The 21,044-nt window shown below is 36.1% G+C and overlaps 2 protein-coding genes across 4 annotated transcripts; one reads left to right on the top strand and one right to left on the bottom strand.

The window, feature by feature from the left end:
• The first annotated feature begins 6,965 nt into the window (after window positions 1–6,965).
• Window positions 6,966–12,240, top strand: AN3 (SSXT family protein). Of its 3 annotated transcripts, none has more exons than XM_086558137.1 (4): window positions 6,966–7,441; window positions 11,172–11,248; window positions 11,388–11,472; window positions 11,563–12,240. In XM_086558137.1, the coding sequence occupies exons 1-4, from the start codon at window positions 7,361–7,363 to the stop codon at window positions 11,986–11,988; spliced, it is 669 nt and encodes a 222-aa protein (XP_086414263.1). In that variant the 5' UTR covers window positions 6,966–7,360; the 3' UTR covers window positions 11,989–12,240. The 3 variants fall into 3 exon arrangements, with proteins under 3 accessions (XP_086414263.1, XP_086414265.1, XP_086414264.1); XM_086558139.1 differs by lacking the exon at window positions 6,966–7,441 and adding an exon at window positions 7,823–7,926; XM_086558138.1 differs by lacking the exon at window positions 6,966–7,441 and adding an exon at window positions 7,825–7,953.
• Window positions 12,241–14,607: 2,367 nt separating this feature from the next.
• LOC147505680 (uncharacterized) lies at window positions 14,608–14,997 on the bottom strand. The gene has a single exon (XM_086605607.1). It carries the CDS (start codon window positions 14,995–14,997, stop codon window positions 14,608–14,610), a length of 390 nt encoding a protein of 129 aa, XP_086461733.1.
• Window positions 14,998–21,044: the final 6,047 nt, after the last annotated feature.

The following is a 21,044-nucleotide window of genomic DNA, read 5'->3' on the forward strand; positions in this document are numbered from 1 at the left end:
TACGACCTTTCATTGTGATGTCCCAGATCGGGTAGCTTAGTGTAAGATGTGTGGTACTCATATGATACAAAGATGATATTTGTACGCAAAATGCTGATGAAATATTTATTCATATTGACTGATACATCTGGAAAAAGATTATTGATAAAATCATTTGAGGAGAGTTGTGTTCCAAGGTCGAGGAAGCATATCACCGAGCTGAGTTTTGATCCAGTATGCTTCATTTCCGACAACTTTGTCAACAATGTAGGGGCCCTCCTATGTTGGGTTGAGCTTGGCTAGAATTAGTGTCTTTTTAAGGACTAGGTCGCTAGCTTGGAAAGATCTTGGCTGCAGCTATTTTCTTTCGCTCTTCTAGGAGATCGACTTCTTTTGCCAATATGTTGTCAATGTCTCCTAATTCGACAATTTCAGATCGTGTGGTGGTGATTGTAAGCTCCGATAGTATGACTACTTCTGTTTCGAAGCAAAGTGTGAAAGGAGACTCATTGGTATTGGCACTGGCTGTTGTTCTGTATTCCCATAGGATGTTCTCGAGTTATTCTGGCCAATGGCTTTTCTTGATTTCCAACTTCTTTTGGAGATTTTCTTTGATTAATTTGTTGGTAGCCTCTGCCTGACCATTGCTTTGTGCATATCTATGTGTAGAAAATGCTTAAATGATGCGCCATTTTTGTATAAATGACTTGACTTGTGAGCCAGCAAATTGGGTTCTGTTGTCCATGACAAGGGTGTGAGGTAGACCAAATCTTGTGATGATATTGGTCCATATGAAGTTGATGACGTGGACTTCTTTGACTTGAACTAGTGGAGATTGCTTCAACCCACTTGGTGAAGTAATCTGTGGCTGCTATAACGTATTTGAGTCATGTTTTCTTTTGTGAAATGAATGGTCCCATGATGTTTAGCCCCCACATATGAAAGGGCCATGGGCTGACTATGTTGCTCAATTCCCGTGCCGGACTTAGATGGTTGTGACCAAATGTTTGACATTGGTGGCATCTGAGAACATACTTCTTTGCCTTGATGTGCATGCCTAGCCAATAATACCCTTGGGTGATTGCTTTATGAGCTAGAGATCGTGCTCCTGCATGATTGCCACATTCACCTTTGTGAATTTCGTCGAAGATAAGTTGGTCTTCGCGTGGAGTTATGTACCTTAGGCGGGGTCCTCCTGTGAATATACTAAACAATCATCCGCTAATTATGGTGTATCTAGGAGCTCGAAATTGTATGACACGAGCGCTCTTTGCTTCTGCTAGGAGTTCCCCATGTAGGATAAATTTCATAAATGGGCCTATCCAAGATTGTGTGATCTCTTCTTCGGATGAGGGCTGAAAGTCTGTGAGGTAGTTGATACTTTCTTGCTGGTAGGCGGGGCTTTCCAGGATGTCAATGTAGACTGTGCTGGGACATGCCTCTTGGGTTTTCCAGGCTAAGAAAGCTAAATTGTCTGCATGTATGTTGACTTCTCAGGAAATGTGTTCCAAGGAAAATGTTTTGAACAAGCTGATGATGTCATTGATAACTTAAGCATATTTGGGCAGGTTTGCTCCATTTGTTACATACTCTTTGGTGATCTGCTTGACGATTAGTTGTGAGTCACTGTGAGCCTTTAGCTTCTTGACTTATAGTTGTTGTGCCATGCGGAGGCCTGTGATCAGTGCCTCATATTTTTCTTCATTGTTTGATGTTGCGAAATTGATCTTGATTGACTTCTGTAGTTGTGTTCCTTCTAGTGAAGTTAACACAGCCCCCAGTCCACTGCCGCTATTGTTGCACGCTCCATCTACGTAAAGGTGTCATGTGTCTGGGGTGGTTAGTTGATGGAATGTTGTGATGGGCTTGGGTTCCCAATGGACATCCTCGATGGGGAAGTCAACCAGGAAGTCAGCAATGACTTGTCCTTTGCAAGACGTTCTGGGAACGAACTTCGATGTGATGCTAACCAAGTTCTTCAGCCTATTTGGCCATGCGAGCTGTTTTATTGTTGGAACTCAATACCTGTTTGATGGGTACATCTGTGATGACCTTGATGTTGTGAGCTTGGAAGTAAGGTCAGAACTTTCGAGCATAGTAGAGAAAAGACAGTATTATTTTCTCTAATGCTGAGTAATGTTTTTCTGCATCTACCAACGTCTTGCTTATGAAGTAGACTGGTTTTTCGATTCCCTCGCTTTTGCGAAATAGGACCAAGCTGATGGCGAAGTCGGTAGTTGCAAGGTAAAGCCCCAGCGTCTCTCTTTCAGTTGGTTTGGACAGGACGGGCAGAGTTAATAGGTAAGGTTTCAGGTAGTTGAAAGCTTTGTGGCATTCGTCTGTCCATGTGAATGTTGCGCCTTTCTTCAGTATTTGTAGGAATAGTCTGCACTTGTCAGATGCACGTGAGATGAATCTATTGAGGGCTGAAACCATGCCAGATAACTTGTAGATTTGTTGTTTAGAAGTTGGTTCTGGCATTTCAAGAAGAGCTCATATCTGTTCTAGGTTGGCTTCGATGCGCCTTTGTGAAACGAGGTATCCTAAGAATTTTTCTGAAGCTACCCCAAATACACATTTTGCTAGATTGAGCTTCATTTGTTTTGGCGCAATCTTTCAAAGGCTTCTTGTAGGTGGGAAATGTGAGATTTAGCCTTTTTCGCTTTTGACTACCATGTCATCAATAGTGTCTCTTTGTGACAAGTCTTTAGTAGGTTACCCTTGCGTTCTTCAAGCCGAATGGTAGAACGTTGTAGCAGAACGTTCCTTGTTCAGTTATGAATGACGTTTTTTCCTGGTCTTCCTCTGCAAGTGGTATTTGATTGTACCCACTATATGCGTCCATGAACGATAGGAGTTCGTGTCCGCAAGTTTGATCTACCAATATGTCAATTCTTGGAAGGGGGAATCTGTCTTTGGGGCAATGTTTGTTGATGTTTGTGAAGTCTATGAAGAGTCGTACCTGGCCGTTCTTCTTGGGAACGGCTACGATGTTAGTTAGCCAGGTCGGGTACTCGACTTTTCTGATGAATCCCACATTTTTAAGCTTTTCTATCTCTTCATTGATGGCTTTTTGAAATTTAAGAGCCAGTTTGCGAAGTCGTTGTTTGATAGACTTTACATTTGGATTGACATTTAATTTGTGGCAAGCGACCTGTGGGTCGATTCCAGGCATATCGATATACGACCAAGCAAAAACATCTTTATTGAGAAATAGAAATTTGATAAGTTGCTTCTTGAGCTTGGGGTCTAGATCAGCCCCTACATAAACAAACTTTGGGTCATCATTTGTGCCCAAATTTACTTTTTCTCCTGGTTCTATTTGTGCTTGCTTCCCCTTGAGCTTGTCTGCTTCGGATGTTGGAGGGCTGGAAGCTTAAGGATCTTGCAGCTTTGGGCTTTCTATTGCTTGGACGATTTGAGGTTTAGTCGTGGTTATTGTGCTGATTTGATTACATCTATGAGCCTCTAGTTGGTTGCTTCTGAGCTCCATGATGCCTCAGGGTCCGGGAAACGCAACACTTGGTGCAAGGTGGATGGAACTGCTTGGATCTTGTAGATCCACTTGCGCCCTAAAATGGCAATGTAAGACGACTTGACATCAATCACACTGAAACGTGTTGATATTTTGACCATGTCCTCTTTTTCTCTAATTGAGACTGGTAAGATGACGTCTCTAATGGCATCTATACGATCTCCGTTGAACTCATAGAGTGGTGCGTTTGATTCTATCATCACCGAGTCGGGTAGGTGCATGTCTTTGTACGTTTGATAGAAAAAGATGTCGCAGGAGCTTCCTGGATCTATGAGGACTCTTTTGACTGTCCACCCATTGATTTTGACGTGCACTACTAGGGCATCATTGTGGGGTAGGCACACCTTGTCTAGTTCGTCCTCCGTGAATGCTATGGAGGTCATTGATTGAGGGTTGGTAGGAGGGATGACTTTAGCTTTATGGGAGAGGTGGTAGATCTCCTGAAGCATTCCTACCCTTTTGCGTTTTTCCCGACTTGAGGTTTTGTCGTTGGAGGTATCAGTAATCATGTTGATTACATTTTTCTCGTCATGGTCGGAGGAGTGTTGTCTCCTGTTGTGCCTCAACCGACCTGGAGATTTAGATCGTCGGGCTGTTCTGCTCCTGCTTCTATTGTTAGCAGGTCGTTCATTGCTTCGGCTCCTACTTCTGTGGCGATTGGCATTCAGCTTATGCCTGAGGTCGCTTTCTGGCAGGAACTCTTTCAATTTTTCCTCTTTAACTAAGTCTTGGAGGTAGTGCTTGAGGCTCCAACACTCATCTCTGTCATGGTGTTGGAGTTTGTGGAAGTGGCAGTATGGACGTCCTTGGATTGCTATTACTTTGTTGATGTTGGGCTTGAAGTACGGTGCTATATAAATTTTCTTCAGGATCTAGCTTGGTGTCCTGGAGAAGTTAGAGAATTCCCGTTTTGTGTAGGAGGGCTTGTGGGAGGTGGAGCCCTTGTTGCTGTTGTTGTTGCCTGAGTAGTGATTGTTCTCTTTGGGTCCTCGCTTGTCGCTTACTGTGAGGACTTTTTTCCCCTTACGCTGGGCCAATCATTATTTGTATTTGATGTACTTGTCAATTCTGTGGTACAAGTCGTCTAAGCGTTCTGGCTTGTTGCGCATTAGAGATCCTGCTAAGTCGGAGTCGTTCAAGAGGGCATTAGTGAATGCAAAAGTTGCAAAACTGCCCTTTAGGCCTGGCTCCATTGATAGGAGTTCTTTCTTGAAATGTCCAAGGAAAGCGCAGATCGTTTCGCCATGTGTTTGCTTGAGTTGAAACAAAGAGTCCAAGTCAGCTTGTTTCTTCCTGTTGTGGACAAACTCCGCTGCAAATGTCTCAGCTAGCTTGTCAAAGTTACTTATTGAATCAGAAGTGAGCGTGTATAACCATTCTAAGGCTCCGTCTTTCAAGCTGGTTGGAAAGAGTTTACACTTCAGGTAGTCGTACTCGGGAGCGTTGTATAATGTGAGGATCTGGGTGAAACGAGCTACGTGTTGGCCTAGACACGAGCTACCATCGTACAGCGGGAACTTTGGTTTGATGAATTCTGAGGGAGGCTACTTGTCCCTGATTTCAGTGGTGAATGGTGACGCTTTGTACGTCTGGAGTATCTTCTGAGCGATCTGGATCGCGCTGGCTTTATCGTTTGACTTCTCCAACCTTTGGGCGAAGTCCTCTAGTCTTTGATTGGTGGTGGTGGTGAGAGCTGTGACGGCGTTGTTCTCCAATGCGTCTGGAGTGCCATTGTTGGCGTTGGAGGTGGCCTGTTATCGCACTGTTTAATTTTCTTGTTGTAAGGTGATGAAGGCTTCCTGGAGCGTCTTCATCTGATCTACTAACATTTGAAGTGATGTGTCCATTGTGGTTTTTCTAACCAATTTCGTGGGCTTGAGAAAAGAGTGTGTTTTTTTTTAAGGAAACGAACCGGTAGACGGCGCCAGTGTAGAGATTTTGTGTTTTGGGTCTACGACCTGATGTTGTGGATGGTTGGGAATGGCTGCACTCTCTTTGGGACAAGAGTTACCTACGTATTAAGTTTCTAGGGCTAAACTTGAATCAAGCCTTACGTAGTTCATCTCTCTCTATTTATAGATGTTTGAGCTGACCTTCTTTATTTGCTCAAGGCCGTTATCAAGTGTAGATCTATATTTTGTGTTATCTTGATGAATCGACATTACTCCTGATGTTACAAAGTAAATGTCTCATTGATTAGCGTATTGACTGAACTCCAAGATTACGCTAGATGATTTGCTTCCATATATGGTTGTAACTGAGATTTGAGACGATCTGAGTCTGAGTCGTTATAACGTACTACAATGTGGTACGAGTTGATGGAGATACGACCTGGGTTGTGGACACATGTGCTGTAGTGATATGTAATGTAGAACGAATGGTACTTACAGTATGTCAATTTCATATGTCATTTCTGTATGTCGACGTAGTCAGCCCAATATATGTATATATCCTTTATAAGTTTATTTTGTGCTTATGCACTTTCTTCAATAAAATTTACATATCGAAAAAAAAAAAAAAAAAAAAAAAAAAAAATGTTTTAAGTTGGATGCCTAAATCATTTCTATCACTAGTAAAGGTCCAAATCAATCGTAGCTAAAAATCAGATTGCTTTCATAAATGCAAAATACAACAAAAATAAATAAATAACAACTATTCTATAATAATAAATAAAAGTTATCAAATGAATTGCTTAAAATTTATAATTAGCAATTTAGCATTCCCTTACATTCTTACAATTAATTTAATTATTCGGAATGATTAATATTTTTGGTGAAGTCGATTCACAATAGTAAAATAAAATTAAGAAATGTTGCAATAATTTGTGGCTCTTATTTACTTGTTTTCTTTTAAAGCTTTTGTCCCTATCACCTAGTTTTTATAGTTTCCTTCGCCAATGTTCAAGGCGTGTTTTATTAGGTAAAAGTAGAAGAGTTTGTCTTTTTTGTTGAATATTTCCGAGTGCGTAAGCTGGCACGTGATGCAGTATGGTAAATGCCCAACTCCAACTCCAATAAGGCAGAAATAGTAGATGCTTGTTGCTAGTCAAAGTTTGACCATAACATATCAAGCTACCTTTTGTGTACCTTTGAATGAACACCAATGAGTACAGAACTACAGAGTACAATATAATGATGTGGGTATACAAATATATGTACCAGAAAAAGGTAGAAATCACATTTATTTCTGGCATATAGAAGTGCGTACAAGGTGCATCTACATTTTTAATGGAATTGGTATTGTTGTCCATGTTCTTATTATACACACAAGAAATTAGTTTTGCAGAAAATAAAATTAAAAAATTTCAAATACGGAGAGAAAGACAAAATCTCATGAGAAGTTAATATTCTGGAAACGTCACTCGTAGTCATAGGGACCAATGGTCGGACCAAGAGGACCAATGTGGTCGAGTCACCAACAGACATGTGATGATCGTAAAAATTTCAGTCGTAGGTTCATTTCAACTTCTCTCTCTCTCCTGAATCCATCCACGTGAGTCACTGAGAGCCAAAGGTGTGTTTGGGTGACAAACCCCAAAAACCCAAAGCTCAAAAACCCAAAACCCAAAGCTCCTTCACTCTCTCTCTCTCTCTTACTCTACTCTCTAACTCTATATGTAGTAGTCACTAGTCCCTTCTCTCTTTCTTCTTTTGCTTATATTGTCTCTCTCTCTCTCTCACTTTCTATTTCTCAGTTCACTCTTCACTGTCTTTGCTGTAAAAAACTTGTAAGAAAGTTTTAAGTAAGAAAAGAGGAAAACGCGAAGTATCTGGTAACAGTAGTTAAGAGAGAAAGAACCAGTGTTGTTTTATTGTTGTTTACTTGTTTGTGAGAGAAGCTATAAAAATGCAGCAACATATCATGCAGATGCAACCCATGATGACACCTTATAATCCTAACAACGTCACTACTGATCACATTCAACAGGTTTTTTCTAACTGAGTTTTTTTTTTTTTGTCAAGTATTCATCTTTATGTTGATTTCTTTACTTGTTTTATAGCTTGTACTCAAATGAGTACTTGTTGTTTTGATGTTTTGTGGCTTCTGTTGAACTGGGTACTTCTTTGTTTACTGTTTAAAATATCATTTATTTACCTTTTCAACTAAAAGAATGGTTTTTTAGTATTGGAAGATTGGTCATTGGTGAGTTTTGAGGGTTTTAGGGGTTTGGGGTGTGTGCTTTTCTTTCTATTTTTTTTTATGGGTATGGGTTGTTGGGTCTTTATTGCTTTGGGTGTTTTTTGATGTTGATAGAAGTTGATGCATTTTCATGACCATTACTTTTTTGTCTATCTTTTTCTTCTCCTTTTGTTCTTGTTATTTCATATGTCTAAGCTTTCGAATGTTTTATTGTCTCTTCTAGCCTTTGCTATATAGCCCTATGGAAATGATTCTTTAGCTTTCATATCATGGTAATAATTGACAAGCGAAGATTGGAGGTCTGGGTGTTTCTCCTTTTTTATTTTTGCCTATTTGAGCATGTAGCTACTAGTTGTGAGTCTTAAGACTTTGCATTTTCTTGAAGCAAGGAAGGAGCTTTTTGGTCCAACTCTTCACACACCTGACATTTATACTCATTCTGAACTTCACATCAGTTGATGTGCAGTGGTTGAAGCTCACTTGTTTTGAGATTTAATGTTGCCATAGAGCCCCTTTCTTTTCCCTTTGGAATAAAAACTTCCCAATAATATGGTAATATGGTATGAATAGTCTTGGTGGCTCCCACTTTTTTGCCAAGGGTGTGTTTGCCTTGTAGGGTTGTTCTTTCCTGAATCAAGATGAGCGTATTTGGCTGCTAGGTATGAACAGGAATAAGTTGATTATCTATGTACAACACCAATGGACCACAAGTTGGTACTATTTTGATTATTTATGAAAAAAAGTGTTTACAAAAAGGCAATTATTCCGATAAGTGGGAAGCAATGACGTCATCCAACTTCAATCAATAACAATTAACATGTTGATATGTTTTGATCCTTACCTGTTTGATGTTCTAGAATTAGTTTGGGGATCCCCTATTTCAAGGTGGGTTGCTTTGTGTTAGTTCCCCTCTGGAATTACCAATAACAATGCTCCCCTCATATTTTGATAATGCCATATTCATTCTTTGATTGTGAAGCTACCACTATATCTCTTTCCCCGTCGACTGGAGTCCTTACTTCGGGGTTTTGGCTCATGTGTCCGTTTCACACTTGCTTGCATCATTTGATTTAGTTAGATCTTTAACTTTGTATTGTAAAGATGACTGTATTTGACTGATAGGTTTAAAAAGGACTATGGGGATTATTTATGTAGGATAAAAAAAATGGAAAATGGACCACAAGCTGGTACTCCTTTGGTTGTTTATGGAAAATGGTGTACAAGAAAGGTGATTGCCTCGGTTGTGGGCCAGTCACAATTCTAATATGTCGATATATCTTCTAGATTCACCTGCTTAATATTGCTCTTGAATTACTTTGGAGCTTCCATTTCCCTTCCACAACTACCACTATATAATTATTTCTCCCTTTATTATCGTTGATACCTTTTGATCGTAATTGTGAGGTGGCCGATACATCTCTTTCCCCTTGGACTAGTTACCTCAGGGTTTAGCATTCTCTGTCCTGCGTCAACATTTCAACACTAACTTGTATTATTGTATTTATGGAGTATATCACATGATTATATATAAGTTTCACTTGGTAAAGTACTCCGAGCATTATTGCTGCTTTTAGATGATCTTAAATATAACTATATCCTTATTGTGGTATTTACTGATTTTCAGTTTTCTGTATCCTAAATACAAAACAAAACATTATGTGATACTTGCAGTGTATCTCATTATGCAAAATAATAGATAAGAGGTATTAAACTTTTAGTATCTGCCAAATTGAAAACAAACTTAGTCTTATGATTTTTTTGATTGCAAGGATAGAGAACAATATCTTCTCTATGTCTCATTAGCGGGTGATGTATTCTTAATGAGTTCCTTTTGTACGATTAGTCTTGGCATTCCTCTAGGTGAATTGGACATATCTAAGGCTTTAAGAGATACAGTGGTAGGTAGGTCAGTAAGAAGCTTTCCATGTGAAGAGAAATGGTTTTTCAACCGGGGGGGTTATCACCAGGCTTACTGGGAGTGCCCTTTAGAGCCTTCTTGGACATTACATTATCTTTCTTCAAAATATTTTTCCGAAGGGATAAGAATCAAAAGGAGTCTTTTTGGATATCATCTGCTTTTTATTTTCTATCTGAATCTAGTTGGAAAAACAATAAAACACTATCTCTATGTTTCTGTTTCATAGGGTTTTTTTATGTCGAAGAGTATAACGCAAAGCAAGCATGAGTTAGTTAATGTAATTTGTGATTGGTAATCTGAAAAGAGTGCTATGGTAGAAAGTATCAATTCAGCATCTTTTTTAAATATGATTGCTAGATAGGAGGGTTTTAAGGTTTTTGCAGGCTTTGTGCACAATTTCTTTTGTAACCTAGGGTGGGACAATGGAGGTGCAAGGTGCTGTAAATACTAACTATAACCTACTGGCTTGATTTAAACTCCATCCCTACTTTCTGCCGAAACATGTGCCTAGAGTAATCAAGGCATTTATAGAAAATGCTTTACCTTATAAGAGAAATATAATTGAAATTGGATCATGTCTGTGGATGTGAACATATTTGGACTCCCTATAGAGCTAAGTTACATGGACACACTCACACGCCATATTCTAAAAAATTCTGTGTCGGAGATGGACACACGTACCCGCATCAATGTAACTTAGCTATTGAGGTTTATGGTCTGAGGACTTGATTTTTGGTGTGTTATCCATAGTTGTTTGGATTTACTCTCCTTATGTCTTTCTCAACAGTCTTTTCTTTTAATAGTTGTACAATGTACATAGTTTGTCCCACCAAATTTAGTGTTTCAATAACAAATGCTCCATCTGTTATAGATACAGAATGCTCAACCCTCTCGAGCCATACCCAATTTTATAAAATGTATTACATGTAAGTCACCTCCTAAATCTGCTTTTGTAGTGTAGAAAATCAGATTGGAAGCTTCAAGCTCCTGAGCTGAGACAAATCCTTCAAGATACTTCTTGAGGAGACTGGTTATTGTCAGACAACTTATTTGTTTTGAAAATGTATAGCTAGCTTGTATATGTCAAATACTTAGCTAATGGCATCTTTGTTTCACTCTTCACTTTCTTTGTCTTCCATTTTTCAGTATATTAATTTTCATATGGTTTCCTTCAAGATACTTCTTGAGGAGACTGGTTATTGTCAGACAACTTGTTTTGTTTTGAAAACTTATAGCTAGCTTGTATATGTCCAATACTTAAGCTAATGGCATCTTTGTTTCTCTCTTCACTTTCTTTGTCTCCCATTTTTCAGTATATTAATTTTCATATGGTTTCTGATCTCTCCTCTTGAGATTGTGTCAAGAATGAGTGCAGACCCTTCTTATGAATGAAAAAAAAAAAGGTGTATATGATTTCACTAAACAGCATTTTATTGCTTCTCTTCAGAATTTTCATTCATGATCTTTTTTATAGTAAAATTTATTCCCTTTGTCATTTTATAAACATTATCTCTTGCTCTCTCCTATTTCATTTTACTCTGTATACCACTTCATAATCATTTGCCTCTTTCTGTTTCATGGTGGATGTACAAAATGCAGTATCTGGATGAAAACAAATCGTTGATTCTGAAGATTCTTGAGAACCAGAATTGTGGAAAACTAAGTGAATGTGCAGAGTAAGTTTGGTTACAACCATCTTGATTGCGAAGAATGATCCTTCACATTATGCTTGCCATCCTTTTCCTTTGTGATTGAGAAGGTATAGAAAGTTGAGATTGATTTTACACCCCATCCTTTGTTTTCCCACCATCGCAGGAACCAAGCACGGCTTCAACGAAATCTCATGTATCTTGCTGCAATTGCTGATTCTCAACCACAGCCACCCAACGTACATGCTCAGGTAGAACCGACTTCCCCCAAGTTGTTACTGATTTTATATAACGTGGGTATCCCGCTGGATCACTTCACTAAAGTACACATTGGGTTGCAGTACTCTGGTGCACCTATGCAACCAGGTGCGCATTACATGCAGCATCAGCAGGCCCAGCAGATGACGCAACAACAACTCATGGCTGCTCGATCGTCCCTGTTGTATGCACAACCACTTTCAGCAATGCAGCAGCAGCAAGCCATGCATGGCCAGCTTGGGATGAGCTCCGGTGGTAGCAGTGGACTTCACATGATGCATGAGGGCAGTGTGGGAGGAAATGGGGCACTTGGAGGTGGTGGTTATCCCGATTTTGGCCGTGGAAGTGGCGGTGAGGGATTGCAGGCTTCAAGCAGGGCAGTAACTATTGCTAGCAAGCAAGATGTTGGAAGTGGGGGTTCTGGTGAAGGCCGTGGTGGGAACTCAGGAGGCCAGAGTGGAGATGGAGGTGAATCTCTTTATTTGAAAAACGGAGAAGAAGGGAACTAAATAGTGGAGATAGTGAGCTGGACGGGCGTCAATGTAACTTTAGAATGCAATAGAATTAGAGCTCAAGGTATGTGTTCACTTATAAACTAATATGTAATGATGATTAGCATTACTATTTGTAGGGCTTAAACTGATAGTTGTTTTAAGTTTGTGACAATAGTTAGTTTATTATGTAAATCTATGCTTTGTTGAATGCGTGGCATGTGGCATTTGAGTTGAAGTTAGCGTATTGGATATATCACTTATTGGTTACACCTTGCTTCTCTACACTATATGATAGCCGGATCTTTAGGAGGAAAATTTCTAAACGTAACTGTGTATTTGTAATCTCTCTATTTTATGATTTTAGAACCACCTCTTTTAATTATTCTAATCAGCTCTCTCTTTTTTAAACAATTTACCAAAAACTCTCTCATTTATTGAAATTAGAATTAATTTCATATTATTTAAAATAATTTAGAAAATCTCATTCGCGTCACTCAAATTATATTCAATCTCTCCTAATGTTTTTATATTATTTTTTAGATTATAATTAGAATTCAAAAAATCATACTATTATAGAGATATTAGAGCGATAGGTTTAAAATTTTGAAAAAACGCATACTTGTTTACTAACAAAAGCAGGTCAAAATTAGTTTATAAGCAGTTTTTCTATAATCCAACTGCAAAAGAAGACTCGTTTGGGGTAATGTGGGTTAGTTGTTTTTACTTCCCAGTGTTCTTAAAATGTAAAAGTTATTTATATCTACACATTCTAAGTTGTTTTGTTGGACCACGAAAAATTAAGATAACTCGGGCATAGAGAGATTGCTCCCAATTTTGACAATTTGTAAACACCAACACCTAGAGATGCTCTTACCTCACTAGAAAGTAACATAATTGGGACTATGTAAGAACCATAAACTAAGTACTGCTGCTATTTAGAAATCATGAAACCTAGGACAAAGTAAGCCACTTTCCTATTTTGGGACAAGGTTACTATACTTAGAGTGTGTTTGTTATGATGGAAACACTATGGAAAGAAAAGGAAAATAAGAGTGGTGTACTTTTTCCATAGTTTTTAAGGCGTTTGTTTATCTATGGAAAGAAAATGAGTTTTTCCATATAGAAATCAAAATCATAAAAATGGAAAAAGTTGTGTCCTTAGCTAATCTCTAAAATTTTGTGGAAAGAAAATAGATAGTTAGGGACTTACTACTAATACACTTATGACCCAACAATACAATTATTCATTTCCATAGTTTTTGCAAACAAACATGATTATTTCTTTTCTTCCTTTCCCCAGTTTACCAAACACATACCATTTAAAATTATTTCATTTCCATTCCATTCCATAACGGACCACCCATTTTATTTTCTTTTCTTTCTATGAGTTAAAATTTAACAAACACACACTTAATACTACATTACATACACAGGTCCAAGTGAAAATGCAAAACGCGCCTAGTCCAGGATGGTGTAACAATGACCCTGAATGCATCATAATGTGGCACGTGTACGCACGTGTACACATCACATGTCTTAAAGGCTCAAACTAGGGTGTCAAATTGTCAATAGTCCGGCCGGTTTTTAGTATTGTAAGAACTAAGAGCTATTTAATTGTGTCAATAGTCTGGTTCTGGTTCCGATTTTTTATGGTTCTTAAAATTGTGTAATCTTTACCCATAACCATTTGGTTCCTAGCGGGTATTTTCAGTTCTGGTTTTTCATTTTAGTTTTTAAGAAATTCACTATTTACACACATTTTTTATTGGTTTTATTAAAAAATGTGTACTGAAAACATAAAATTATCACATGAACAAGTTTGTTTTTAAATATTGATATAAGTAATTATGTCATTCAATAATAATATTAAATAAAACTATATATATGTAAGATTATAAGCTATATTTTTATATTATTTATAACATTAAATACTATGAAAACTACATATTATACTAATAAATACAATTTAATAATATATAAATAAACGTTTTGAGTTTTTATATATTTTATTTAGATATTTTTTATATTAAAAATACGATAATATCCGGTTTTGATTATGGTTTGGTTCTTTTGTTTAAAAAACCATTTGGTTCATTCTGTTTTATATATATGACCCGGTTTTTTTAGTAACCATTTTTAAATTGTTCTTCAAATTATGAACCATAAGCGTGATTTTTGTTGCAGTTCCGGTCCCGGTTCCGATTAAACGGTCCCATTGAAACCCTTAGTTCAAACACCTACGCTTGCGGACAACTTTTGTTTATTGCCATAGACTCGAGATCAAAGACGAGAATACTTGGGATCTAAAGATTAAGGCCAAAGGTTTCTCAAATAAGACTGCTATGCCCAGACATTTTATTCTCTTATGGTTTTGGAGCGACCTTTATTGCAAAGCACGAGCAGTTGAGCGCAAAGCATATCAATAATCAGGTACAACTTTGAATTGTCAAGCCTAGATCATTTTGGAACCTCAACAAACGTATACTGCAGTAGTATATAACAAAGATGCTGCTGTGGTTACAAATATACATCGTATTCTTGAGCATAACCAGATAAGAATAGAACTCAAGAATATACAGATAGAGAAAAGAAAACGACTGTGTTTATCTAAGTCTATATATGAAAAAGCTACCATCACATGTCTATGAACGGATACTGCAATCCATCAAAATTCTCTAACATCTCCATCGAAAAATAATCATCTGCAGACTCAGCCGAAGAAGAAACACTCGGTAGTTCATAGTCAACACTCTCATCAATCAGCGTTGCCTTGGGAACCATCTTTGGAGCTACATAGCTAGAAATCTTGTTCACAGCTCCAACATTGGTCATAGCACTGGGAATACTATCTATGTTTGAATATTGGCCAGTAAGTTCTTGAACAATTTGCCTAAACTCCATACAATTGTTAGCTTTGAACATCATAGGATTGGAAATGTAGACGATTTTCATAGGTTTTGCCTTCACTTTGGTAGATTGTCTCTTCAGCTTAGGGTGGTGAGGTTGCACTCTTAGTTTGTCCATTTCAAAGGTGCACAACTTAGCATGCAAATTCCAGAGATACACTTTTGAGTTCAGATAAAGGGCAAATAATTAAAAAAAGAGCGAGGTTTATGGTGTGTTAGTTGGTGTAGAGAAGCTTAATGGGTCTTTTTAAAATGGTGGCTTGATGAGAGAGAGAAGAGCTGGAGGTAAGTTCCAAGAAGATTTTTTTTGGTGAAGTTCCCACTTCCCAGAAGGTGAAATAAGATAGCCGAGACGTGGGCGAGGAATATAAGGGAAAAAGTCATGAGGCCGTGATTGCACTTAAAAGTTCAATAATGTCTGCAGGTATTGTGATCGATTTCTAAAGACGTCTGTTGTGCATGGTGTTCAATAAACCGTACTAGTACTATTTTGACTTGACTTTGTAATTGAATCTAGACGACTAGACGCACCTGCGTCAATGAACTCGTCAAGAAGGAAATCTAGTGAGAAATGATATGACAAACAAGTACGTGTATGCTGTGATAGAGTTTTCATTTTGGATCGTTTTAATTGCAAGGAAGACGAGGATGAGGACACTGGACACTAAATTATTTTATGCAGAAAAATATCGCTCACGTCTACTTCAATCTGTCATACGATGGTAAGATTATAGTGACTCCAATTACCACTTGTCATCCAATAGTCAATTGCGTTAAATCCATGTTAAAAATTCCACAAAGCTCAAAGACTTAAAACTAGATGCCTGGTGACAGTACATCAGGAATAGAGAATCCTTTGATAGTGTGATACGTCAAGTAATCCTGCAAGTTATATGAATGTGAGAATCTTGCTACGTCAGAGGGTATAAACCCTAACCATACATGCCTTTATTTTATTTTATTTTTTATTAGTATATAACTCATGCTAATTTCAAATTAGGCCCAAAAAAAATCTCAACCAACCGAATAATAAAAGAGCCATCTTCAAAATAGTCAGCTGTATCGTGCGCAAATAATATGGGCTGTTGGATTCAAGTACTTCATAATACACACGCACCCCTGGCATGAGTGGCCCGTTTTTCACAATGGTATTAGATTTAGCCATAATAAAAGCCCATCTTACAAAATAGTCATGATCGACTAAATCAGTAATGATTCAGTACTTTTTCAAATTAACATTTTAAACTGTACATATTCTATAAGACTTTGGATCTGCATTAGGGGGCAATGGGGGGGGTTAGTTAGCCGCCCTAAACATTTAAAGTCCTTCAAATATTAGAGTAGATGGTCGGTCCGCCCTAAAAGTCGGCGATAGGATCGGGTCCGGTAGGGTCACAAGTCTAAACCTCAAGCCCTTACTCCTACCCTAAGCCCTCTTTAAAGGCTTTAGGGTAGGGCCTATATATTTTCTTTTTTTTTTTACTACATCAGTTTTAAAACTCATTTATATTACAAAATGTACAATAATCTACAAACTCAAAGTCCAACCAATCTAGTAATAATCCCCAGATAAGTCCAAAATTTAAAATGCACATCCACAATCTAATGAACCAAGACATCGAGAGTTCGAATTTGTTCTTCTTTGTACTCAAATCTCACTAAAATTACATTTTAAATTGAAATACATAGACAAATAATTATATTATCATTTTAAAGGAAGAAGTGATAGATATAAAGAATAAACATAATAGTTTTGGTTAAAGGGTCATGGAAGTTTGTTAAACTATTTGTAATATCATAAATTATTTCTATAATAGATTCAAACAAATATAATATTACCTTTCTTCTAATTTAAAAGTGATTCAAGCTTTGTATATGGAAATGAAAATATTGGCTTTTGAACAAGTGATGGAGAAAGGTTTGAGATTACAAATGTCATTTTTCCTCGACAAATGTTGTTTTTGGTTTCTATGTTACAAAAAATCCCGCTCAGTATTTTGCTTTAATGGTGTGGAAGGAAATCTTTAGTTTTAGACTTGGCTTGGATGTGAATAAAAATATAATTTATAAGAAATAAGTGAGAAAAGAAATTGAGAATAATAAGTTATGGACTTTGACTTGATAATCAAAGGAATAAAGTCTTATTTTTTATTAAATTTGCTTTCGTTGTTCTTCATGGTACATTAAGTTGACAAGTTTTTATTATATAAGACAAGTTATTGGAAGACCCTTGGGTGTAAGTGATAAATTACAAAGGACAATATTATTTTAATTGAAAATATTTAACAAAAGAGTTGGACAATTATGGTATGTGTATTTATAATGAAAGTGTGAAAAAGGGCAGGTTAGGGCTTGGTTAGGGCTTGGTTAGGGGTCAATAATGAGAATTTGAATTAGGGTCCGCCTATGTTTTAGAATCTTAGCCCTAGCCCCCGCCTCTAGAAGGCATTAGGTAGCCTGCCCCTAAACTCGCGGAGGGCTTTAGTTGTGAGGGCTTTATAATCGGTCGGTCGTAGGGTTAGGGTCGTTAGGGCCAAATTCCCACCCCTAATCTGCATGTCATAATTTATAACTTGTGAGAAGGCTTACAACATGTGAGAAGGATTTGTAGCCGCGGTATCATGCACACCAAGCTTTTTTATTAGATAAATTTTGATGGTGATCATACATCAGTTTTGAAAATGTAAATAGATATATATTAATATTTTGGAAAAATAATAATAGTTAAATGTAAAAACCATATTATAATTTATAAACATGAACTGCCCATTAAATATAATGTTTGGTAGAGCTTATGATTTGTTTTCTAGATTGACACGATGGGAAAGAAAAAGGTTTTCTAGATTGACTATAACCCCAAATTAAAAGCCATTTTTCAATTAGTTTTTCTATGGATTTGATTCACTCCACATCACTCTCTTAATGCTGGTCCACCACCTTTTTGTGGAATAGTTTAAGTCTTCTAAATGGTTGAAGTGTTTAACGAGACTTGTGTGAATTGATAGTTTCATACCCATGGCTGCAAGAGAAATTAGTGCTTTTCTCTAGATGGTAAGACTGAGATATTGTCAACTCGAAACTTTAATATGGTTGACTGTCAATATCTTGCCTGCTGTCATTTGGAATTGCTTGAGAAATATTGTTTCTAGTTCTCTACTCTATGCCGGTGAATTCATGAAACATAATTTTCGGAGTCTCGACTAGATTTTGAACAGAGCATACGTCTAGAATCTATTAAATATTTTGTGTGCTGAAAAGGCTTTACAAAATATTTTACACAATAAATTTTTGAATCAGAATATATTTTTATTAAAATAAACCAAAATACGTTAATGAGTAGTGATTATGGTGCATAAGTACTTAGAAACTAAGGGATCAAATTGAGATAGTCTCTTCACTTCGTGGTTTAGGATATTAATCCATAATTTTTAAATAGAATTATCTTAAACTCGATCTAACTTGTATAATAGTTTTTTTAGATTTATGATGATTTAGCGGCAAATTTTCGAATCAAAATATATTTTTATTGAAATAAATCGAAATAATGTTAATGGCAAATTATAGTCATAAGTCTTTGGAAACTAAGGGATCAAATTGAGATAGCCTCTTCACTTTGTGGTTTAGGATATTAATCCGTAATTTTCAAATAGAATTATCTTAAACTCGATTTAGCTTGTATAATTCTTAGATTTATGGTGATTTAGCGGCAAATTTTCGAATTAGAATATATTTTTATTGAAAATAAACCGAAATACGTTAATTAGCAGCGATTATGGTGCATAAGTTCTTGGAAACTAAGGGATCAAATTGAGATAGTCTCTTCACTTTGTGGTTAAGGATATTAATCCGTAATTTTCAAATGGAATTATCTTAAACTCGATCTAGCTTGTATAATAGTTTTATTAGATTTATGGTAATTTAGCGATAAATTATCACCACTCAGCTTATGTACTAATGTGTACAAATCACTAAAACAGATTGATTGTTTCCATATCCTCAAAGAATACACTACTCCCACTTGAAAAGATTTATCATATGAATGTGTCCTATGAACGGGTGCCGTTATATTAAATTATTCTAAAAAATATTAGCAACTATGCATAGCTATGATATATGCAAATTATATTAATTACTCATTTAAATTTCTTGCACCACTCTCTATAAAAAGTAAGCATCAAACCTAAACCTTGATAAAACTCATCGACTTATTTTTATTATTAGGTTTAACAATAGAAGTTTGATTGAAATTTTATGAGAATTCCCAATGTGGCGAAGATAATATTGAAGCTACTTGAATAGCAAGACATTCCCAATCACAATAAAAGAATTATGATAAACACTACTTAAAATGTAAAACTATATTTGTCGAGATATTTATTCCCCCTACATATAATACAAATATATTTTAAGGTTATTAGTTCAATGCATTTGCATCAAGTTTCTGATTTTCTATTAATTATTCTTTGAGGTTACTTTAATGTAGTATGTTGCATCCAGTTTCCAAATTCTCATTAATTATTCTTTGAGGTTAGTTCAATACAGTTGCATCAAGTTTTTGATTTACCGTTAATTATTATTTGAGGTTAGTTCAGTGCAATTGCATCCACTTTATGATTTCCCATTAGTTATTCATTAAAGTTAATTCAGTATAGTTGCATCCAATTTTCGATGTTTCGTTAATTAGTATTTGAGAATAGTTCATTGCATTTGCATCCAGGTTCCAATCTCCCGTTAATTACTCTTTGAGGTTAGTTCAATACATCTGTATCAAGTTTCTGATTTCCCATTAATTGTTTTTCTAGGTTAGTTCGATAGTTTACAATTTCTATACAGTTTGCATACATGTAAGAGTCTGTTTATTTAAACTCACTTTCGTTTTAAGTTCCTAATTACTCGTAATTACTCATGTGGGAAGGCTAAAAAAACGGACATTTATGCTTTGAGGGCAATATGACGCAGTTACATCCGACTTTCGATTTCCAGTTAACTATTTTTTTAAGTTATTTCAATGCATTTGCATCCAATTTCTGATTTCCCGTTAGTTAAACTCTGATTTTAGTTTAATGCAGTTGCATTCAATTTTTGGTTTTCCGTTAATTATTCTTTGAGGTTAGTTCAATGCAGTTGCATCCAATTTCCGATTTTATGTTAATTGTTCTTTGAGGTTAGTTCAATGCATTTGCATCAAGTTTTCGATTTCCCATTAATTATTTTTTGAGGTTAGTTCAATGCAATTACATCAAATTTATAATTTCCCGTTAATTATTCATTTAGGTTAGTTCAGTACAGTTTCATCCATTTTTTTTATGTTTCCTTAATTAGTCTTTGAGATTAGTTCATTGCATTTGGATCCAGTTTTTAATTTCCTATTAATAACTCTTTAAGGTTAATTTAATACATCTGCATCTAGTTTCTGATTATTTATGCTTTGAGATTAGTTCGATGCAATTATATCCGATTTTTGATTTCCCGTTAATTATTCTTTGAGATTATTTCAATGCATTTGCATTTAGTTTCCGATTTTCTACCAATTATTCTATGAGGTTAGTTCAATACAGTTGCATTCGGGTTTTTTTATTTTATGTTAATTATTTTTTGAGTTTAGTTCAATGTATTTGCATCCAGTTTCTGATTTTCCATTAATTATTATCTGAGGTTTGTTTGATGTATTTGTATACCATTTCCGATTTCCCATTAAATATTTTTCAAGGATTTGCATCCAATTTCTAATTTCTCGTTAGTTATTATTAGCTATTATCTGACGTTAGTTTAATGCAATTGCACCCAGTTTTCGATATCTAGTTAATTACTTTTTGAGTTTAGTTTATTGCATTTGCATAAAGTTTCCGATTTCCTTTTAATTATCCAATGTGATGTGTAATACCAACTTCTACTGATCCATCTGTAGTGTCCTTGCAAATATGACATAAAAAGTAAATTATGCTTGATTTACTATGTGGGATCATCGAAGATTATCTAGTTCCCGATTTCCCATTAATTATTCTTTAAATTATGCATGACGACGACTCACTATGTGGAATCTTCAAAGATTATCTACGAACGGGTGTTGTTATATTAATTACTCTGAAAAATATTTGTAAATATGCAGAACTATTATATATTAATATTATATCGATCCTCAACCAAATTTCTTATAACATGAAA

Source organism: Coptis chinensis, chromosome 4, assembly GCF_015680905.1.
Source record: "Coptis chinensis isolate HL-2020 chromosome 4, ASM1568090v1, whole genome shotgun sequence".
In the NCBI taxonomy this organism is placed as follows: domain Eukaryota; kingdom Viridiplantae; phylum Streptophyta; class Magnoliopsida; order Ranunculales; family Ranunculaceae; genus Coptis; species Coptis chinensis.

What these genes read in the sequence shown, in the direction of transcription:
- AN3 (XM_086558137.1), top strand. Translation starts at nt 7,361, where the DNA reads ATGCAGCAACATATCATGCAGATGCAACCCATGATGACACCTTATAAT. An exon ending in CTACTGATCACATTCAACAG is followed by an intron (nt 7,442 to 11,171) that starts GTTTTTTCTAAC and finishes TACAAAATGCAG; the next exon opens with TATCTGGATGAAAACAAATC. An exon ending in CACCCAACGTACATGCTCAG is followed by an intron (nt 11,473 to 11,562) that starts GTAGAACCGACT and finishes ATTGGGTTGCAG; the next exon opens with TACTCTGGTGCACCTATGCA.
- LOC147505680 (XM_086605607.1), bottom strand. Translation starts at nt 14,997, where the DNA reads ATGGACAAACTAAGAGTGCAACCTCACCACCCTAAGCTGAAGAGACAA.